This window comes from Aplysia californica, unplaced genomic scaffold (genome assembly GCF_000002075.1).
Source record: "Aplysia californica isolate F4 #8 unplaced genomic scaffold, AplCal3.0 scaffold00005, whole genome shotgun sequence".
In the NCBI taxonomy this organism is placed as follows: domain Eukaryota; kingdom Metazoa; phylum Mollusca; class Gastropoda; order Aplysiida; family Aplysiidae; genus Aplysia; species Aplysia californica.
Window position 1 is genome coordinate 2,766,043 of NW_004797275.1, and position 18,125 is coordinate 2,784,167.

The 18,125-nt window shown below is 40.1% G+C and overlaps 1 protein-coding gene across 1 annotated transcript in view; it reads right to left on the reverse strand.

Moving 5' to 3' along the window:
* Positions 1-937: 937 nt before the first annotated feature.
* Positions 938-18,125, reverse strand: part of LOC101856767 (RNA polymerase-associated protein CTR9 homolog) — a 30,988-nt gene continuing 13,800 nt past the window's right edge. Inside the window, exons 9-24 of the mRNA XM_005089357.3 lie at positions 17,923-18,039; positions 17,166-17,255; positions 16,904-17,032; positions 15,837-16,020; positions 14,820-14,908; positions 13,980-14,165; positions 12,684-12,771; positions 12,046-12,194; positions 11,398-11,514; positions 10,157-10,302; positions 8,608-8,679; positions 7,461-7,596; positions 6,743-6,874; positions 5,034-5,188; positions 4,363-4,590; positions 938-3,498 (exon numbers count right to left, since the gene is read on the reverse strand). Of these exons, the coding sequence (XP_005089414.1) occupies positions 3,018-3,498; positions 4,363-4,590; positions 5,034-5,188; positions 6,743-6,874; positions 7,461-7,596; positions 8,608-8,679; positions 10,157-10,302; positions 11,398-11,514; positions 12,046-12,194; positions 12,684-12,771; positions 13,980-14,165; positions 14,820-14,908; positions 15,837-16,020; positions 16,904-17,032; positions 17,166-17,255; positions 17,923-18,039 (2,499 nt within the window). The 3' untranslated portion in view covers positions 938-3,017. The remainder of the gene's footprint in view (positions 3,499-4,362; positions 4,591-5,033; positions 5,189-6,742; positions 6,875-7,460; positions 7,597-8,607; positions 8,680-10,156; positions 10,303-11,397; positions 11,515-12,045; positions 12,195-12,683; positions 12,772-13,979; positions 14,166-14,819; positions 14,909-15,836; positions 16,021-16,903; positions 17,033-17,165; positions 17,256-17,922; positions 18,040-18,125) is intronic.

Genomic DNA, 18,125 nt, shown 5'->3' on the forward strand with positions numbered 1-18,125 from the left:
CAGTTTAACACAGATTTTGGAGAGATCTATCGTGCTTTTAAAAAAATTAACAATCATTTATTCATAGGTTTGTAACTAGAATAGGACAAATTGGGTACTCTACAAAGACTTGCTTAGAACAAAAACTAAGGCACAGAAATTAACCATTCTAACGCAGAATAAATCTTTAGACATTGAGCTTTTAGCACATCCGCGTAATGGTTTGCTATGTGGGATGGGGAAGAAGTTATATCGTTTTATACATAGTCAAAAAAGCGAACTTCCTGACCGACACCGGCAAAGTCGCCTCAGGGCTCATTAACCCCGTGACCCCGAGCCGGGGAGCTCCGGCGGGCTGCTGATTCACGCGAACTAAAAGTAACAGAGAATCGGGCGAAAAGTGACGCCGTGTACTATGTGCCTATGAAATTGATTTGTAATTCCATATGTGTCATGTCAAGCGCATAGAGCATTGCATAAGCGGTTATGCGCTATATAAATGCAATCCATTACTATTATTATTATAATTGTGGAGAAATTGTTCGTCCTGCAATTTGCAAGCGACTTCACTGAATTCGAGTTTGCTAATCGATGTGTTCACTGAATAGGAGTTATTTTGTTGATTTTAATGAATTAAAAAAAAAGGAATCTGCCTCCTTTAGCTGATTCTGAGTTCAGCGCAGCCAAGTTTCATTATATAAGACAGGTTTACCCAATTCATTTTTGGCAGAGGAATCGTAGCGTTCCCGTTTATCTTGTTTGAGTAAAGAGATGTACATCTTCACAATATTGGCCTTTCTTACAGTACTTGGTAAAAGGCAAGATTGAAAGACAAAATCAAGAAAAGGAGAGTAAAGAAATAGTCTTTGGGAAGCATGCACATTTAAGGCCTCTTTAGTACATTGAACAGATGACATTAAGACCACAGGGTAATAGTAGCACTTAGAAAAAAAGAAATGGAAGTAGCTGACCGCACACCAGTGCATATTTTATTCAATGCAAGACATTCCAGCATGATCGCAAACTAAAAATACGACTAGACCATGAAATGTACATCTTGGTGGAACGTGCACAAAAAATGGTCAAACCTGCTGAAAAAAATAAAAGCACAAAGGAATTCCAAAAGTTTGTGCATTCTTTAATAAATTTAGCGTCACAATATTTTTTTCTTAAACAACAAAAACGGAAAACTATTCAGTTACTCATTCTAAGCATTTCATTAATTAATTCAAATCGGCCAGAATTTTAAAACTTTACAACAAAGAAAGTTCAGAACTTTCATGTAAGTGCAACAACCATTAAGCAAATCATTTCGTTTACCATAACGGTAACAAATAGCTCTCTTCTCATAGTAGCCAGGTCACTCTGCCCCAGACTGAAACAAATAAAAATGTTCAAACTCCACATTTGGTAAAGCTGTACACAGTTGGAGGGAAAAAAAATTGCAAAATGGGTGGCAGTGAAAAATCTCAACTTAGAGTAGACCTATTAAATTTGATTCACGAACCTGTCACAACTGCAAATTTTTTAACACCAAAGTGTGCACTCAAAATCACTCGGAGATAACAGCAGACATTTCTCAACCAACACATTATAAACAAGAGACAGTAAGTGTTTTTGCCTGACCCAATGTCTAAATCCCAATAGAAAAAGTCATGTCAGGAGTTTGTACACATATTACGACTGAAAATCTGCATTATTAAAGCTCACTTTCCATCAATCAATACAAAATGACAAACCCAAAATCTACATCATTCAAAGAATGAGAATGTACACATGTGCTCTAAATACATGCATGTATTGGCATAATGTCTAACAAATGACAAAACTTTTACAATGTGCCAGAGTCCAAATTAGCTGACAAGAGCTTCATGTGAAATGCAATGGTCATGTAAAATTATTAAAATTAAAGTTTAATTCAAATCATTAAAAAAAATAGTATGCTATTGAACCATTGTCCAAACTTTTACATACATTTTTACACAGTAGACTTTTTGCTACAAATTTAAAAATTAAAACCCTCCATATTTTCATTTTTGTATAATGCCAACGTATCTCCAAATGATTTTCACATGTTCTGTGAACCATGCAGATTATGAAAACAGAGAAGTCAACTGACAAACGAAATAGAAACATCGCAGACGTTAGAACCAATAGATTACAAAAACAAACAAACTTTCTAAAATTTCTAGTTCACTTGTGTGTTAACTTTCAGAGGGAGCCTCAGCTGTTTACAGACCTCTTCTTTCCTACTCTAATTCATTTATACTGTGCAGTCCTACAGGACTGGCATACATGATGGCGGTAGTAAAAGAAGCACATTTGACGCTCATTTGTTCATATATTCATAGTACACAAATGAGCAATTTGTACAATTCAGCCTTTCTACATAACTTCAACTTCAAACCAGTACGTCATGTCTTTTTAGTCCAAACGGTGAAAGTAAAGTTTACCCTTTCATTTTGAACCTAGTGTAGATGTGCCAAACACCCCAGGACCAAAAATAGGACTTTTGGGGTAAAAATTGGAGTCTCCGTTACCCCAGCAGGTTAAGATTATGTAACAAACCGAGAGTGGCAAATATATGGTATAGCAAATACACACAAATAAAAACGTGTATTTTCATACCAATTATGATAAGTCGCATACGACTGACGGAAACATAATTCAAGAAAGAAAAAAAAATTGGATTTTAGGCAAATCTAATAAGGGATTCGATGGACTAAACAAAACCAGATGGCTCCAATTTTATTGAAATACTTGGCAAGTCCGCTACAGCTTTCTCCACCACCTCATTAGCTAACCAAGACCTTACGGTACGGTACATGTTTCTGAACCACCCCAATACATTGAGCGAGTCTGCACCACTTCAAAAGCTAAAAACACATTATCAAGCTGCTCAGCAGTCCTTCAATAGCTACCAACAACACACTGTCAAGCTGTTTTGCACTCTTCTGCAATAGCTACCAACACACTGTCAAGCTGTTCTCCAACACTTCAATAGCTACCAACACATTATCAAGCCGTTGTGCACCACTTCAATCACTGTCCGACCCAGACTTGGCCTGGTCTCCCCCAGACCCACCACCACCGGCCTCATCCCCAGATTTTCCGCCCGCCTCATCCCCTGACCCAGCTCCAGACTTGTTCCCCTCTCCGTCGCTGCCCGACCTACCACCACCACCACCCTCTTTGCCACTCCCTTCTCCATCAGAATTCGCCGCTTTTGCCGATCCAACATCGGAACCAGACTTGTTTCCCTCGTCGCCAGAGCGCGACCTTGACCTTGATTTGGACCGTGACTTTGACCTCCCTGAGCTGCGTGACCCAGAACGCGATCTTGACTTCCTCTCCGAGCCGGAGCGTGAGCCTGACCTTGACCGGCGCTGACCCTCATTCTCCGACCCAGATCCCGACTTCTTCCCTCCTTCTCCTCCTCCAGCATCGCTGTCACTGCCAGAGTCGATGATGCGACGACGCTTGCCCTTGGCAGCATTGTCCTCGCTACCACTGCCGCTGCTGAAATATAAAAAAACAAAATATGTATTAGAAACACACACACAAAATAATAAATAGTCCAAATTCTCCAAAACACTGTCAAAAATAAAAATAAAACAGTTGTCTTAGATAGGCGGACATCTTTGTCAATATTAGAAATAATAAATTTTTTTTGACGCAGGGGGGAAAGTGGGTAGTGGTCCTCTGTACAGGTGATTGTCGTGGACAGGTGGCCTTTAGACCAGGTTCGAAGGCTAAAGAAACCCAGGACAAAATTCTTCGCAAAGTAAAACAAGTCCAATGAAGTACAAGAAGAGCGTCAATACTACAGAATTCAACCCTAAGGTCCCCGGCACACGCGAAGTGAGGGTTATTGTTGTTACTATTCAGCGCATAGAATGCATGCCAAGAAAAGTAAGAAAGACTACCAGCAGGCAAGCACGATTTTTGCATTCATAGTCAACATCTAGCTTATTCTTTTAAAATCACATGCATCGTGGAATCAAATTCATACTAATCCAACAGAAAAGTAAGGCAAAACAATACATAATTGCAAATACCATTTCCACTGATGCATGAATGGTAAATGTATGTCTCCATTAAACAAACACATAACAATGAAATACAACAGAAGAACCCCCCATCCCATTAAAAAAAAACTCTTAGTACATGGTGCACTAATTCAGCAGGTTCATGGCATCACTCGATTGTGTGTACAGTTGTGACAAAAATCTACGAAACGCTCGCAAATCATTGCTTTACTATAATCAAACTGTTCATTTCTACTCAGTTCGGTGTTGATATTGTGTAAAAAGGTCAAACAAGAGTGGAGTGAACAAGGAAAATAGCCTCGCGTATACTAGGAGTTAACGACACTCTACTTACTCTTGGAGTCTTTTCTTCCGCGTATCAGAGTCAGAGCCTTCACTGGACGAGATGACCGCTTTTGACACAATTTTCCTCCTCTGTTTCGCTGTTAGTCCATCATCTTCCTCCTTCTGCTTCTTTTTCTTCTCCGCCTTCCCTTCTTTGCCTTTCTTCTTTTTACCACGTTTACGATCTCTGTCTTCATTTTCGTCATCACTGTCATTGACAAAATCGTCTTTCTTTGATCTGAAACAAATAGAAACCAACATTACCATGTGAAAGCAAAAAAAAATAAAAAAATAAAGATAACACAATACAACATGAAACACAGCAAACAAAATACTGTGCACAGGCTGCTAAAGAAAAACTCCAACACCCATCTTATACATGCCTACTTTACAAATTGAGAGGGCAACACATTTGATTCAACCTTTCAAGGAACAACGTAGCTTTAACCTTTAGAAAACTGCTGGGTGAGTTGCTGCCTTGTACAAACATCAACTTTCTGCTTTGGGGAGTTTTTGTCAAGGCTGTGGTAAATCACCCCTTTTGAGGCCAAAATTATTACGGTTGATGCCCACGTTCTATGTAAAGAACTTCAGTATCGATTTGTACAAACGCCCTTTTAAGCAGCCGGAATTCAGTGCTTTCAAAGCAACTTATACATTATAGCTTTCATCACTTCTTACTTTCTCTTGATCTTCTTCTTCTTGCGTTTCTTGTCACCCTCATCATCATCCATCTCAGAACCGCTGGAAGACCCCTTCTTCTTCTTCTTCTTTTTCGGACGCTCCTCCTCGCTCCCCTCAGACAAAATCTCGCCATCTTCCGCTCGCTTGGAACGCTGAGGGGAAAAAAAAAGACGAAATGATCGCTACCATACCACTTCACAAGAACCACAAAGCCCTCCACTACTAAATTATGATAACATGCTCACATGAACTGATTTTGGCATGTATACCGTACCTCCACAACCTGTTGTTTTTTTCCCCCCCCCACGGCTACTGTGTCAGACCATCTTCTTCTGCAGTCCTTCATTGATGGACATACAGGGTCACCAACAAGGAAGTATTAAGAAGAATGAGTCAGAGATGAGGCGGGAAGAAGGCGTTGGTGAAGGATTGGAAACACTCTCAGGAAGTCAAGCAGCTGCATTACAAGGAAAGTGTGAGACTGGCACCCACAGGGTAAAAGTTCAAGGGAAAAACCATGTGGAACCTGGAGAAGAGTCACGGAAATGTAGGTACAGAAAAGTGGGAAGACATGGAGTGACATGAAGCGGCTAGCCTAGGATAGGGAAAGTTGGGAAGTGTTTGTTCATGGTCTATATCCTGATCCAGGGTGAGAAAGGCAATGAAGATGATGATGTCAGACTAGTCAGCATCATGAGTGGAAATGATTGGGTTTAGGTTGTGTAGATTTGCCTCCAGTGAAGAGTCATCACCCAAAGAAAAATCCTCATCAGACTCACGTCTCGATTGTCAAATCGGAAAGGGACTCTGTTATCATCGGTAATCAACTGGCCTGTCAAATTGCAGGCACCGCTGACACTATGGTTGAAATTTGTCAGTTTCCTTAAACAAACAAAAAATTTCTCATACCCTTATATTGCGTGATAAAATCCTTTTTTTTGGTAAGTGTTTTATGGCACTCGTAACTGCATAAGGTCATACGAGCGTGCAGGACACATTAAACTTTTTTTCAGTTGGCAGAAAATTTTGAATTTTGCAGGCGTGGCGGCCGAAGCTTACTCTTATCAATTTTAGACTACCAAGAGATCTTCAATGAGCGCAACTTGCAAACAGGCCCTCTGACATTTTTCGCCCTTGTCAGAGAAGGCTAGGTGTAGATATTTCCTACCAGAAGATCAGGGGTGTGGCAGAAAGACAGTAGTAAGAAGGAGCCAGGGAGTAGCAGTAGAAAGGCTGCAGAAAGAATCAGGAGCCCAGAGGAGGTGAAAGGGTGGGGGCAGAAAGAGGAGACGAAAGGAGACAATTTAAGAGAAAAACATTTTTCGGTCACTACCCGGATTCGAACTCGGGACCTTTGAATGAGAGGCCAACACCTTAACCTCTAGGCTGTGAGAGCCCCCTAATAATTTCTACAGCAGTTCTAGCAGTATGGAAATCTAAACTTAGTAAATATTGTTGTTTCACTGATCACTGTGAAATTTTGGGTCTACACTTTTAGTCACTATGGTGAGCAGGAAATTGAGCGGATTGAAAGACTTAGTGTTAATTATAAATGAAAACACACACGAAAGGAAAAAAAACAACAAACCAAAAAACAAACAAAAACAACCCACAGCATTATAATTTTTGGCTTTGGAGGCATTTTCTACAATTGATAAACAAAATTGAAGTCTGGGATTTCAAAACTGGGGGAAAATTCCTCTTACCTTGCCACCTGACTTCCGAGGCCTGTCTTCTGCCTCTGGTTCCAGGTTGATCTTTTTGGCCTTCTCCACAAACACGGCTCTCTGCTCCAGCATTTTACGCTCCATCTCCTCCTTCTGCTTCAGTTTCTCCATCTGAAGAACAAAACCCCAAAGACAAGGTCAAAACGGTTATCTTCAAGCTTTGTCAAGCTCAAGACCTCAGCAATGTATGAACAGCAGGAGGAATCTCTCCCATTTTACACACACATGATCTATGCAAAAGCTCACTGTCAATTTCTTCTGAGGAGCCAAGCTAGTTTGAGCAAAAAGCACATCAACACACAGTTAGTTATCCAGTGCTAGGACAAAGCATGCCTGATGAGACAGACCCCAACAGAAAGAGTACAGAATTATTTTTTTTAAAAAAAAGGTCCTACCAGTGGCTTACTCTAATAACCCATAGACGAGAAAGAAAATTTGATCTGACATATGCATGTATGACCCACACACAACCAAATACCGACAAGAAGAAAGAGAGATACACTCAAACACACAGTCCACATGAAAAAAAAAAGGCCACAAGTAAAAATACTGATATGTACCTTAGTAACAAGTAGAGAAACCGAAAGAAAAGATAAGACAAGAAAAGATATTCTCCTCATCCTCTGTTGGATGAAATTAATAGAGGAGAGAGCAAGACAAAAAACAGAACAAGAGGGACAATTTCCTCAAGACATACCATATCTGTTTGATGCTTCTGTTTGATTGCCTCCATCTCTTCTTCCTGTCTCTTCCGGATTTCTTTCTCCTCCTCATCAATTTTTCTGGCGCGGGCCACGTGGTACTGTGCCTGACTCAGCAGATCAGAGCATTGCCTGAGGGAAGAACACATGAGGCCTTGGTGAAATTCACTGGACATCTTTTACGCCCCCATCAACACAAATTCGACAATTTACAAGACACATAGGTTTTGGTTCCAAACTTGTTACGCGTTTGGGCTGTCAATGAATATTATTCTAAATGTTTTTGGTGGGCATTTTGAAAGACAGTAGTGTGCTATGGAAAGTTTGTCTAAATATATTTACATTCGTTCTCTCAAACAGGCTGTAGTGCTATCCTCAATCTGGTCATAGGGATAAGCTGCATTAGGCAACACATCAACAAGATCACGATCACATCTCCCTACAAACAATTCTAGCCTAAAGCAATTCGTCAGCCAGCTGTTAAAATGTACTATGCCCAAATTTTGAAAATTATTTCAATTGCATTTTTTAAATCTATGGTATCAGTTGCATATGCTCAAGAAATATTGTTGAAATTCAAATCCTAAATGTTGAAAAAAGAAAAACTACATAATGTAGGTACAATTGCTTTAAGAATGAAAGAGTTTTGTACCTCTCTCCTGTAAAATTAGGCTTTCTTGGCTTAGTACACTTTAACAGATGTCTGACATAGTAGTACGGTACTACCAAAGAGAAGTGGTAGGACATAACATCATTTTACTGTAAGATGCACATGATAGAATATGTTTCTGACTGGAGATAAAAGGTGTTCAGCTAAAAAAGATAAAAATTGCCCTGTGGGCTGAAAAATGCTGGTTTCTTCAGTATCATTTTATGACAAGCGCCTGATTTCACCACGATACCTCACTTGTTAAAAAAAAAGGGGGAATTATATCCTTCCTAATCCCAGGAGGCTCTAAGCACTGTAAAAAGCAGAATTATAATCACTTAACTTTACAGATGAATCAAAGGACAGAAAATGCACATTATGAGACCATTTAACAACACACGCACACACACACACTGGTCTGTCTCACACACATTCTCAAACATGATAAAATTGTATACTGAACAGCCTTCTGCATGTCCTGACTATGAACTCACTGTGCTTCTGCTGCGGCCTGGGCCAGATCAAACTTCATCCTGTCTCCATGCTGGTTCAGATAGGTGAAGTAACTGGAACAACATGAGTAAATCACTGTGTTATCTAAATGTGACAATTATCATCAGATAGGTGAAGGTGAAGTAACTGAAACAACAAGAATAAATCACTTTGCCTGTTATCTACAATGTGACAATTATCATCAGATAGGTGAAGTTACTGAAACAAAAAGAAAAAAGTGTTTTATGTAAATCCAAGTACAAAGAACAATAACTGTGAAAAAATAAATATTAGCTCATATGAATGAAAAAAAAAAAAAAGAGACATATACACACTCACTCATATACATTATTATAAGCGAGCTATACAGGAAGCTGCAAATGTATTGAAAAGTTACAGGGTTTGTTGGGTATGTCATGGTAATAACGAACTGTAAAGGAAACAGAGCTTAAATTTGAGAAGGGACATGCCCTGCATTAGAGTTTGCCAACCGGGGTGAAATAGCTGACTAGTGGGCAATTTTGCTATTTTGCTGACCAGTGGGGATCATTCAAGTAGAGACAGGTATTGTTTAATGCCCCTCTTGGATATACATTGCTACCTTAGGATTACCAAGTTCTATCTGCTTAGCACCTAGTTTTGAGAAATTTGACAGAAACGATTTTGAGTCGCACAACATGTCAAGCTTTTGAGAATACAATTCTTTGAATACCTTGATAACAATTCCCAATAATCTCACAATTTTGATAGAGCAGATAAAAACATTATATTTCTGACCTTATGGTCTTAGTATTTCAAAATGACCAAAAATGTCAGACAGAACATTGTAATTATACACTAGTGACATGTATGTGGATGACACAAAAATGTTAGCCTCTCAACTCTTTTCCTACCAGGCCAAAATCCACCACTGGCCCGGGGCTCTTCCCTGACCTATTTTTACGCCCCTACCCTGCCAAAGGAAAATGTTAAAACATCCAACTAAATACACACAAACCATATCATATCGCCCATCAAACTGAAGGTTAAAAAACATTATATCAGATGGCAATACAATATTGAAGATTTATTCCAACTATATTAGTTTGGGGTTTCTAAAAGTGATTAAGCAATATCGAAGGTGTCATATGAAATCAAAAGTTTTCCCGCTTTGAGAGGTCATATCTAAAAAAGTACAACAACAGCATCATTCAAACTTCCCAGGTAGGTTGCCTCCAGTAATGCAAAAAAAGACCGAAAGTTATGTATGTGTACATAATATAGAAATGAAAATATGAGACAAATACTGAAGTCAGGGGAGCGCTTTTTTCTCTCTCTTTTTTTTACGTTTCGAAAGGGACAAAAAAAGCGCTGAAATGACTAAAAGTCGTCTCTCAGTGCTATATTTTCTTTCGTATCTGCTAACAGGAAGTCTATTCTGTTATTTTTAAAACGTGGGTCAGCCGAGAACTTCACGTCTTTTGATTACTGGATTGGAATAGATAGCTGCCCTAGATAAGTTTAAAACCCTTTACCTATTACTACTGAACGTCCAAAGCTGGTGCGACCTACCCATGAGCCAGTTCCAAGTCACGGACAGCTATCAGCACTTTCTTCAGGTTACTCTTTTCGTCTTTGAGGATCATGGTGGCCAACTTCTGCTGCACCAGGGCGATGTTGTACAACAGCACCGTGTCGTTGGGGGAGACGTGGCGGGCCTGGGGGATAACATAACATTGTCACATGAGATGACTCAGCAGCAAGTCTTACAGAGGTTGACAAAAAATAATTTACACAGATTGACACAGCAACATAGACAGGTTCACACAGCAACATATCAGGTTGTTTAGTTTTGGTAAGAGTTTTACGGCACTTGCCACACAATAAGGTCAAAGACTAGAGGTGTTACAGAGAGTAACAAATATAAAAAAGAACGAGTAGAGATAAAGACTATAGATGTTTGATAGGAAAGAAGAAGCAAACCACACCAGAGCACCTGCCAACCACCCACTTAGACAGGTTGATACAGCAACATAAACATACAGGTTGATACAACAACATAAACATACAGGTTGATACAACAACATAAACATACAGGTTGATACAGCAACATAAACATACAGGTTGATACAACAACATAAACATACAGGTTGATACAACAACATAAACATACAGGTTGATACAACAACATAAACATACAGGTTGATACAGCAACATAAACATACAGGTTGATACAGCAACATAAACATACAGGTTGATACAACAACATAAACATACAGGTTGATACAGCAACATAAACATACAGGTTGATACAACAACATAAACATACAGGTTGATACAGCAACAGTCTTTCAAGCTGCCCCCCCCCCCCGAACTGAAATTCAGGATAATTGGCAAGCCTAGAATCAGTTTAAATAAGAGTTTAGCAGCTCTCGTAACTCGAATGGGTTAATTAAGTGCCGACACAACAGAGGTCATTTAGTGCTAAGGAAAAAGAAAGAAAAAAACTGACAGAAGTAACAGAGGAAAAGAAAAAAAGGACCCACCAACAGCACCCTCCAACCACCCAGAAAGTTTCAAGGTTCATATAAGTCGCCATTGGTGGTTTGTGAGTGCTCTGGTGTGGTTTGCTCCTTCTTTCCTATTAAAAATCTATCGTCTTTATCCCTCCTCTTTCTTTCCTGTGTTTGTTCCTCTCTTGTAACACTTCTAATCTTGTGCACTTAAATGACCTAATTGTGTTGCAAGTACTGTAAAACACTTACTAAAACATAAAACATAGAGTCCCAGAACACAATGATCACAACAAATACCTTGAGCAATGTCTGCTTGCACTCTGCCAGTTTTCCACACTTGAAATACGCTCTGGCTAGGTACACCATCACCTCTACATTGTGGTTCTTGAAAAACTTCTTCAGACAGTTCTCGTACTGGAAAAAACCCAACAAAACTCTCTGTACTCTTCGATTGCAATTTTGTAACTGTTTGAGAAAAGAACGATTGTGTATCCCAGTAGCGCATACAACCTGAAAAAAGTTCTTTCTTACCCATATTTCACGTAACAATAATTGCACCAAATTTGATTGTCACGAGCTACGTATCATTGCTAAAAGTGTGCAATTATGACATCCTGAGAAAGAATGTAGCAAATTTGAACTTTCACCATCTCATAAATCATCAACCAAAGTTTACACTTTAACCAGCTTGCCTACCGAGAAACATTTATCCTAACAAGTCTGAATTTTGTCTGTCTCACCTAAGAAAAGTTGACTGGATCGATAACAACAACATTAGCAAAACAATAGCATTATTTTCATCTTAAGTAACACAAAAAGCATAAAGTAAGTGATTGTAAAGCGCATAGACCTTGCTGTTGAGCTGGGATATGTGCGATACAACAGCTATTTATTATTATCATTATTATTATTATTATCATAATAAGTGTAAAGCACTCAACTCACCATCTGCACTGCGGCCACATACTGCTTCTGTTCCACGTAGATGTGAGCAATGTTGAGCCACACATCACAGAAGTCGGCCGTGGCTTCACGCACCTGAGCAAACACGTCACGAGCCTCATTGATGCAGCCTTTGTGAGCCAAAACACACCCTGGAAGTCGGAGGAGCATTTAAAATAAGGTGAGATTTTTTGTTGTTGTCTGTTTGAGTACAGAGAAGCACATCGACACGATAATAGCCATTTAACGCAAGGAGGAAAACATGCAGGAAGAATCAATGGAAGGAAAGAAAAGAAGTATGATCTACTAATAATGCCCTCCAAGCACCCACCAAGAGCAATTTTGAACAGTGCTGCATTTATAAACAATCAAAATATCCAAGGGCTTAGAGAAAAATTGGAAAAAATCCACATTACGACTACCTTTGACCCCAGTCAACTCTGATCTCCTTCAGTCGCAAATAGGTCAACATTTATTCAAGTTAGATGAGGCTGTTTCTTTTTTTTATTTAGTCAAAAGCAGGAAAAAAGAAAAAAAGCCTTAAAATTATACCAATACCTCCACATCCTCAAAAATTGACGAGAGCCTGAAAACATTTTGTCTTAAGATACCTTTTCTAATACACAGTACTAAAAACTAACCAATGCCGCAAGCTGCCCAAATATTCCTCGGGTCATTCCTCAGCACTTGTTTGTACATAGTCAGAGCTCTGTCTTGATGTCGCTTTTCCTGAGGAAGAAAAGATGGAAGGGTTAAAGCAAAAAAGTTTCAATGCACTTGCAACACAATTAGGCCATATAAGTGCCGAAGATAAGAGATGTTACAAGAAGGTAACAAACTAGGGTTGGGTCAGGCTCGCAAAATTAGCGTCCGCTAGTAACGAACTACTCGTTGGCACTACCCGCAAACGAGCAGACGGGTAACGAACCGTCCGTTTGCGAAGAGTAGTTTGCTACTCGCCACACATCGTGCAGAGACAACAGTTCGTTTAGTGAGCGAGCAGACGGGCGGACCGAGAGACTCCATACATTCGAGTGGACGGACGGACGGACGGGAACGACTCCTTCCACTGCCTACAACTCCCCTCCCCCTAAAAAAAAATTAATTAAAAAATCACCCTCCTGCCTCACATTGTAGCTAGGCGTTCATGGCGGAAATCCCCCCCCCCCCCACCCCTAGCCTTTGAGATAATTGGAACGTACACAGTGTGCCCCACGCACGAGGTGAAAGGTTACACACATAGTACTACGTCACCAGCATCTCTCACTCCATGTGGCACCGCAAGTGGTTTGAAACATCAGGCCTAATTAACAAGACGACAGGTCTAATCTCGCGTCGAGTATCTCGTTTGCTAGAGTTCGTCCGTTCGCCCGCCCAGTGAATAAAATTGTGGAGCGGACCCAAAAAACTAACTGACTTGAGACTTGAGGTCCGCAGTCTGCTCACTGAGAGCCAAATTGTGCAGCGGACCCAAAAAAGAACTGTCTTGAGGTTCGCAGTTCGCTCTCATGGCCGTCCGTTACCCGTTCGCTCTGACTGAGCCCGCGAGTAACGAACCCGTCCGTCCGCTCGCCCCAACTCTATAACAAACACAAAAAAGGAGGAGTGATAAAGACAATAGATGTTTGATGGAAAAAAGGAGCAAGCCACTCCAGAGCACCTGCCAACCACTCACGATGTCAAGGTGAAGTATCCTTTGATGAATCAGCACAATTTGTTAGTTTGAGCTAAAGAAAAGCACACAGACATGACCACAGCCATTCAGTGCTTTAAAAAAAATACCACAGACTAAAGCAACAGAGACAGAAAAAAACTTGGGTCCACTGCTCACAGACAGCAAGAGCGGAATTGCTCATCTTGAAGGTCACACCGGCCGGCAGCTATATGTGATCAGGGAGGGAAACAGCCGTGGACAACAACAACAACCCAGCACCTACCTTCTCCCTGTCTCGCATGGGCTGGTGCAGTGTCTGCAGCCACACGTTGCCCAGGGCGATGAGGCAGTACGCGTCGTCTTTGGTGGACTGCCTCTGGAGGATGCGCTCAAACTTCTTCTGGCCTGGCCCCCACTCCTGCTTTGCCAAATGCAAGTTGCCTATTAGGGACCAGGCGTCGGGGTGGTCCTGTCAACAAAAAAAAAGTATGTCAGCTTGGTTTTATAAAATTCACAAATTGTCTTGGTGCTCATATGACCTTATGCAGTTGCGAGCGCCGTAAAACCTCTACTAAACAAACAAACAAATTGTCTGAAAAACTAACGACAAAAACGCACTCTTTTTAAGGCTAGAAATGTATATATTTATATGGTACACAACAGCAACGGCCAATATTTTTTTACTCCCCCTTGTTTTGTATATTTGCATCACGTCTATCCACTTGACTGACCACACCGTCTCCCTGTTCCAGATTGACTATACATAGTCTGTCCATGCTAAACTGACTATACACTCTCTCCATTCTACCCTAACTATACGCAGTCTCTCCATGCTTAACTGACTATACACAGTCTCTCTGCCGCAGACTGACTATACATAGTCTCTCACTCTCTCTATTTCTCTACCGGACTGACCGTTCACAAAAGTTTTAAAAATACTCAACATCGAAAGAAAAAAAAGAGAAAAAAAAACATCTAGGAAAAACTGATTTTAATAACTTTACAGTGTTGACAGGGGATAAAGGGGATAAACCTATACCATCTTTAACATCACACAGCTCTTTGTTGCCTTGTTGCCAGACAACACCGAGAGAACTCTGGTCATCCACAGAAAAAGACCTACTTGATTGATTTGGAGAGCTTCTTTGAACCAATCAGACGCCTCATAAATCTGCCCTCTGTCCCTGGCCATGCAGCCCAAGCGCAAGTAGCCTGGGGAAAACAACAATAAAAAAAAAAATAATATACATATTAATAAACAGTTGGACAGGTACTGATGCAGAGGATTCCATACACAACACTGCTCAATGCTCACAAGAATTTCCAAACAAATTTTCAGGTACTTCATGCTCTACTTTCAGATGATAAAGTCTACCATTTCTTCTTAAGCTGGATGAAAAAAAACAACTTTCCGGACTTCAATTTAATAAATGACAACGTTGAACAAAACTGCAACTTCTCCATGCTCCTTTATGGATAGTTAATGAGTATCGTGTAAAAAAAGAATATTTGCAAGGACAAAAGCTGATTGGCAATACCCTTTTTTTCCATTCCCAGTATGAAAGAAATGCCAAAACTTTTGCAATATGGGTCCTCTTCCTTTTAAAAAAATAAAAAATACAAGATACAGTAATTATTTTCATGCCTTTGTGATAACAGTGAAGCCATAGCATTTCTTCTCATTCCTGGAATACAGCCAAACCTGCTCAACAGTCATTACTGTACAAATGACCACTTCCCATTTCTGACCGCTGTATTTTTTCAAAAGTACTATAATGACAATGTTAAGACGTCCACATGTCTAAGACAACCACTTTTCTCCTCGACAATGGGTGACCGTCTTAGACAATTTCAACTGCATTTTCTTCTGTCACAATTCTTATTGACAAAGAGCTCCATCTCCAAAATACTGAGAAGGGTGTTTATTTTAGAAACAATAAAAAAACATTTCTCCTTTCACCACACTGAGGCAAAATGTTAACTCAAACTGGTAATATCCAGACTTCCTGTGCAGTGAAACACAACAGAGAAAAAAAAATCCCCCCCCCAAAACAAACAACCAAAAAAAAACATGCCACCCCAAACCGGGAGTAAAACCATTCTGATAATAATTAATTTAGAGACGTCAACCCCAACTCACAGTCCACATAGTTGGGATGGTCTCGAAGAATGTTTCGGTAGAACTTATCCGCCTTGTCATACTCGTGCAAGGCCTCGTACAGTCGGGCCAGGTTGTACGTGGTGGTCACTGATATGGCACTGTAATATGTCTCATCGTGCTGGGCATCTTTCTTTGACCGGTCCAGGGATGCTTCATAATATTTCTTCAGACACAAGTAAAAACACAACCAAAACTTGAATTAACACAAATATTCCTGGGAGCATTAAGGAGCATCGAGAATAATGACAATTAAAACCATTGAAGGCATAAAAAGAGAACTGGAAAATAAAAGCAGTATAGGCCCTACTCTCATCTTCAGCTCGTCATCCTGTCAAAGTTTGAGCAAAGAGAAGAGCACCAACGCAATAATACCCATAATTTAGCAAAGGAAAAAAAAAGCATGACAAATGGACAGAAACAACATAAGGAGAGGAAAGAAATAGTGCCCCCAAAAAACCTACACACTGTCCAAGGCCATTTTTTGTTTACCCAATCCATTGTAACTCAGCTTTAAACAGGTTCTTCTGTACAGGGCAAGTAGCTGATTGGGACAGTGAGTCAGTACAACAGCAGCCACATCTCCTCCCCCCCTAACAAAGTTAAACTGGGGCAAAAACAAATGCAAAGAAATAAAAGGAACAAACCACACCCCATTGCAGCACCCACCAACCGCCTGCAGAACACCAAAAGGTTAATATTATCTAATATTATCTATATTTTCTAAAACAGGATACTTCTACCATGCTGCTTGGTAAAGTAAACTGGTAGTATACAGCAAGTACGAGCAATACAGGTCACTGTTCATCAGAGAGAGAAGAGGGGAGCCATAGACACACAAAGACAGAGCAGACCACACCAAAGCACCAATCCAACATACACTGCAGTGCACTAAATAAATGTCACATTAAAAAAAAATACAAGTTTGATACCCTACTCTAAATATGCCCAATCTGTGTGACCATAATGAAAGTCTGCCAGAAACAAAACTGCTCAACCATTCTAGTCTTTCCACACTTCTCAAGTGTAAACGACCACATTATACTTACCCTTGAGTCTTCAAAATTTCCAAGACGGAAGTGCAGAGCTGCAACATTGTTGAGGATTTCTGGTGGGATGTCTGCTTCAACTTTTTCTTTCAAAATACGGGTTGCTGTGCCATATGCTGACAGGGCTCCCTAAATAGAAGATAAGTTTAGATACTTTAGATTATATCATTGCTGACGAAAGAATACTAAGTAACCCAAATGACCTGAATTATGTCGATGGGAGCATAAAAAACCCTCACATTAAAAAAAAAAAGGACCTCACCTGCACATCTGTCTGCTCCAAGATCTGTGCCAGTTCAATCCACGCCTCCACATCATCAGGAAACTGTTCAGTCACCTTCTTCATGTGTTGCTACAGGACAGCAGAAAAAAAATGAAATCATCAATATGAATAAATAATAACCCAGACTATGTCCTAAGGGGACGTTTAAATATAATCTTACGCCAGGAAGAGGGGGGGAGGGGGGAGTCTTTGGCTCCTGTAAGAAAAATATAACAAGGAAAATTTTTTTAGGACAACATAAAAAAAAAAGACAGTTGACTCTACACTTCGAGCGGTAAGCAAGGCATATGCCGTGGCGATACGGTGGGTCCTCCAGCGGCTAGCACGAATATGCCATCTTGCACAAAAAGTCCCCAAAAAGGTGTAAGATTATATTTGAACAGCCCCTAATTTCGTCACTTCCTTATTCAATTCACCCACAATGAATTTCGATATGACTGCACTATTCTCCAGTACAGAGATGCATTACAGAGATGTGGGCATGGACTGGCAAAAATAAATAAAAATGCAATGAAGACTGAAATTTGGAATTGCAACTTATAAAATACTACCCCCTCTTTTAATTTTAGTGGGACTTACTTTCTGATCACTGAAAACAGTTTGACCTGTAGAATATGATATAACATATAATACAAATGGAACAAATGAGTATCTTCAGTAATTCAGACTTGCAAGTTAGACCATGAGCAGTACTAAAAGCAACAGAAATACATCGAATAACATCCACATCTCTTACCTTGGCAATGTCTCTTTTATCTTGTTCCTGATGATTGGCATACAACGAACCCAGAATTTTCATTGTTTCGTAGTTGCCAGGTTGGGCTTTCAACACTTTCTCAAAACACTGAGCAGCCTGGAGGAACAAAATAGTGACTGGTTCTTAACAGCGTACAATGATGTAGTAGAGTTAAAGTTTACAGCCAGCCAGCCTGATAACGG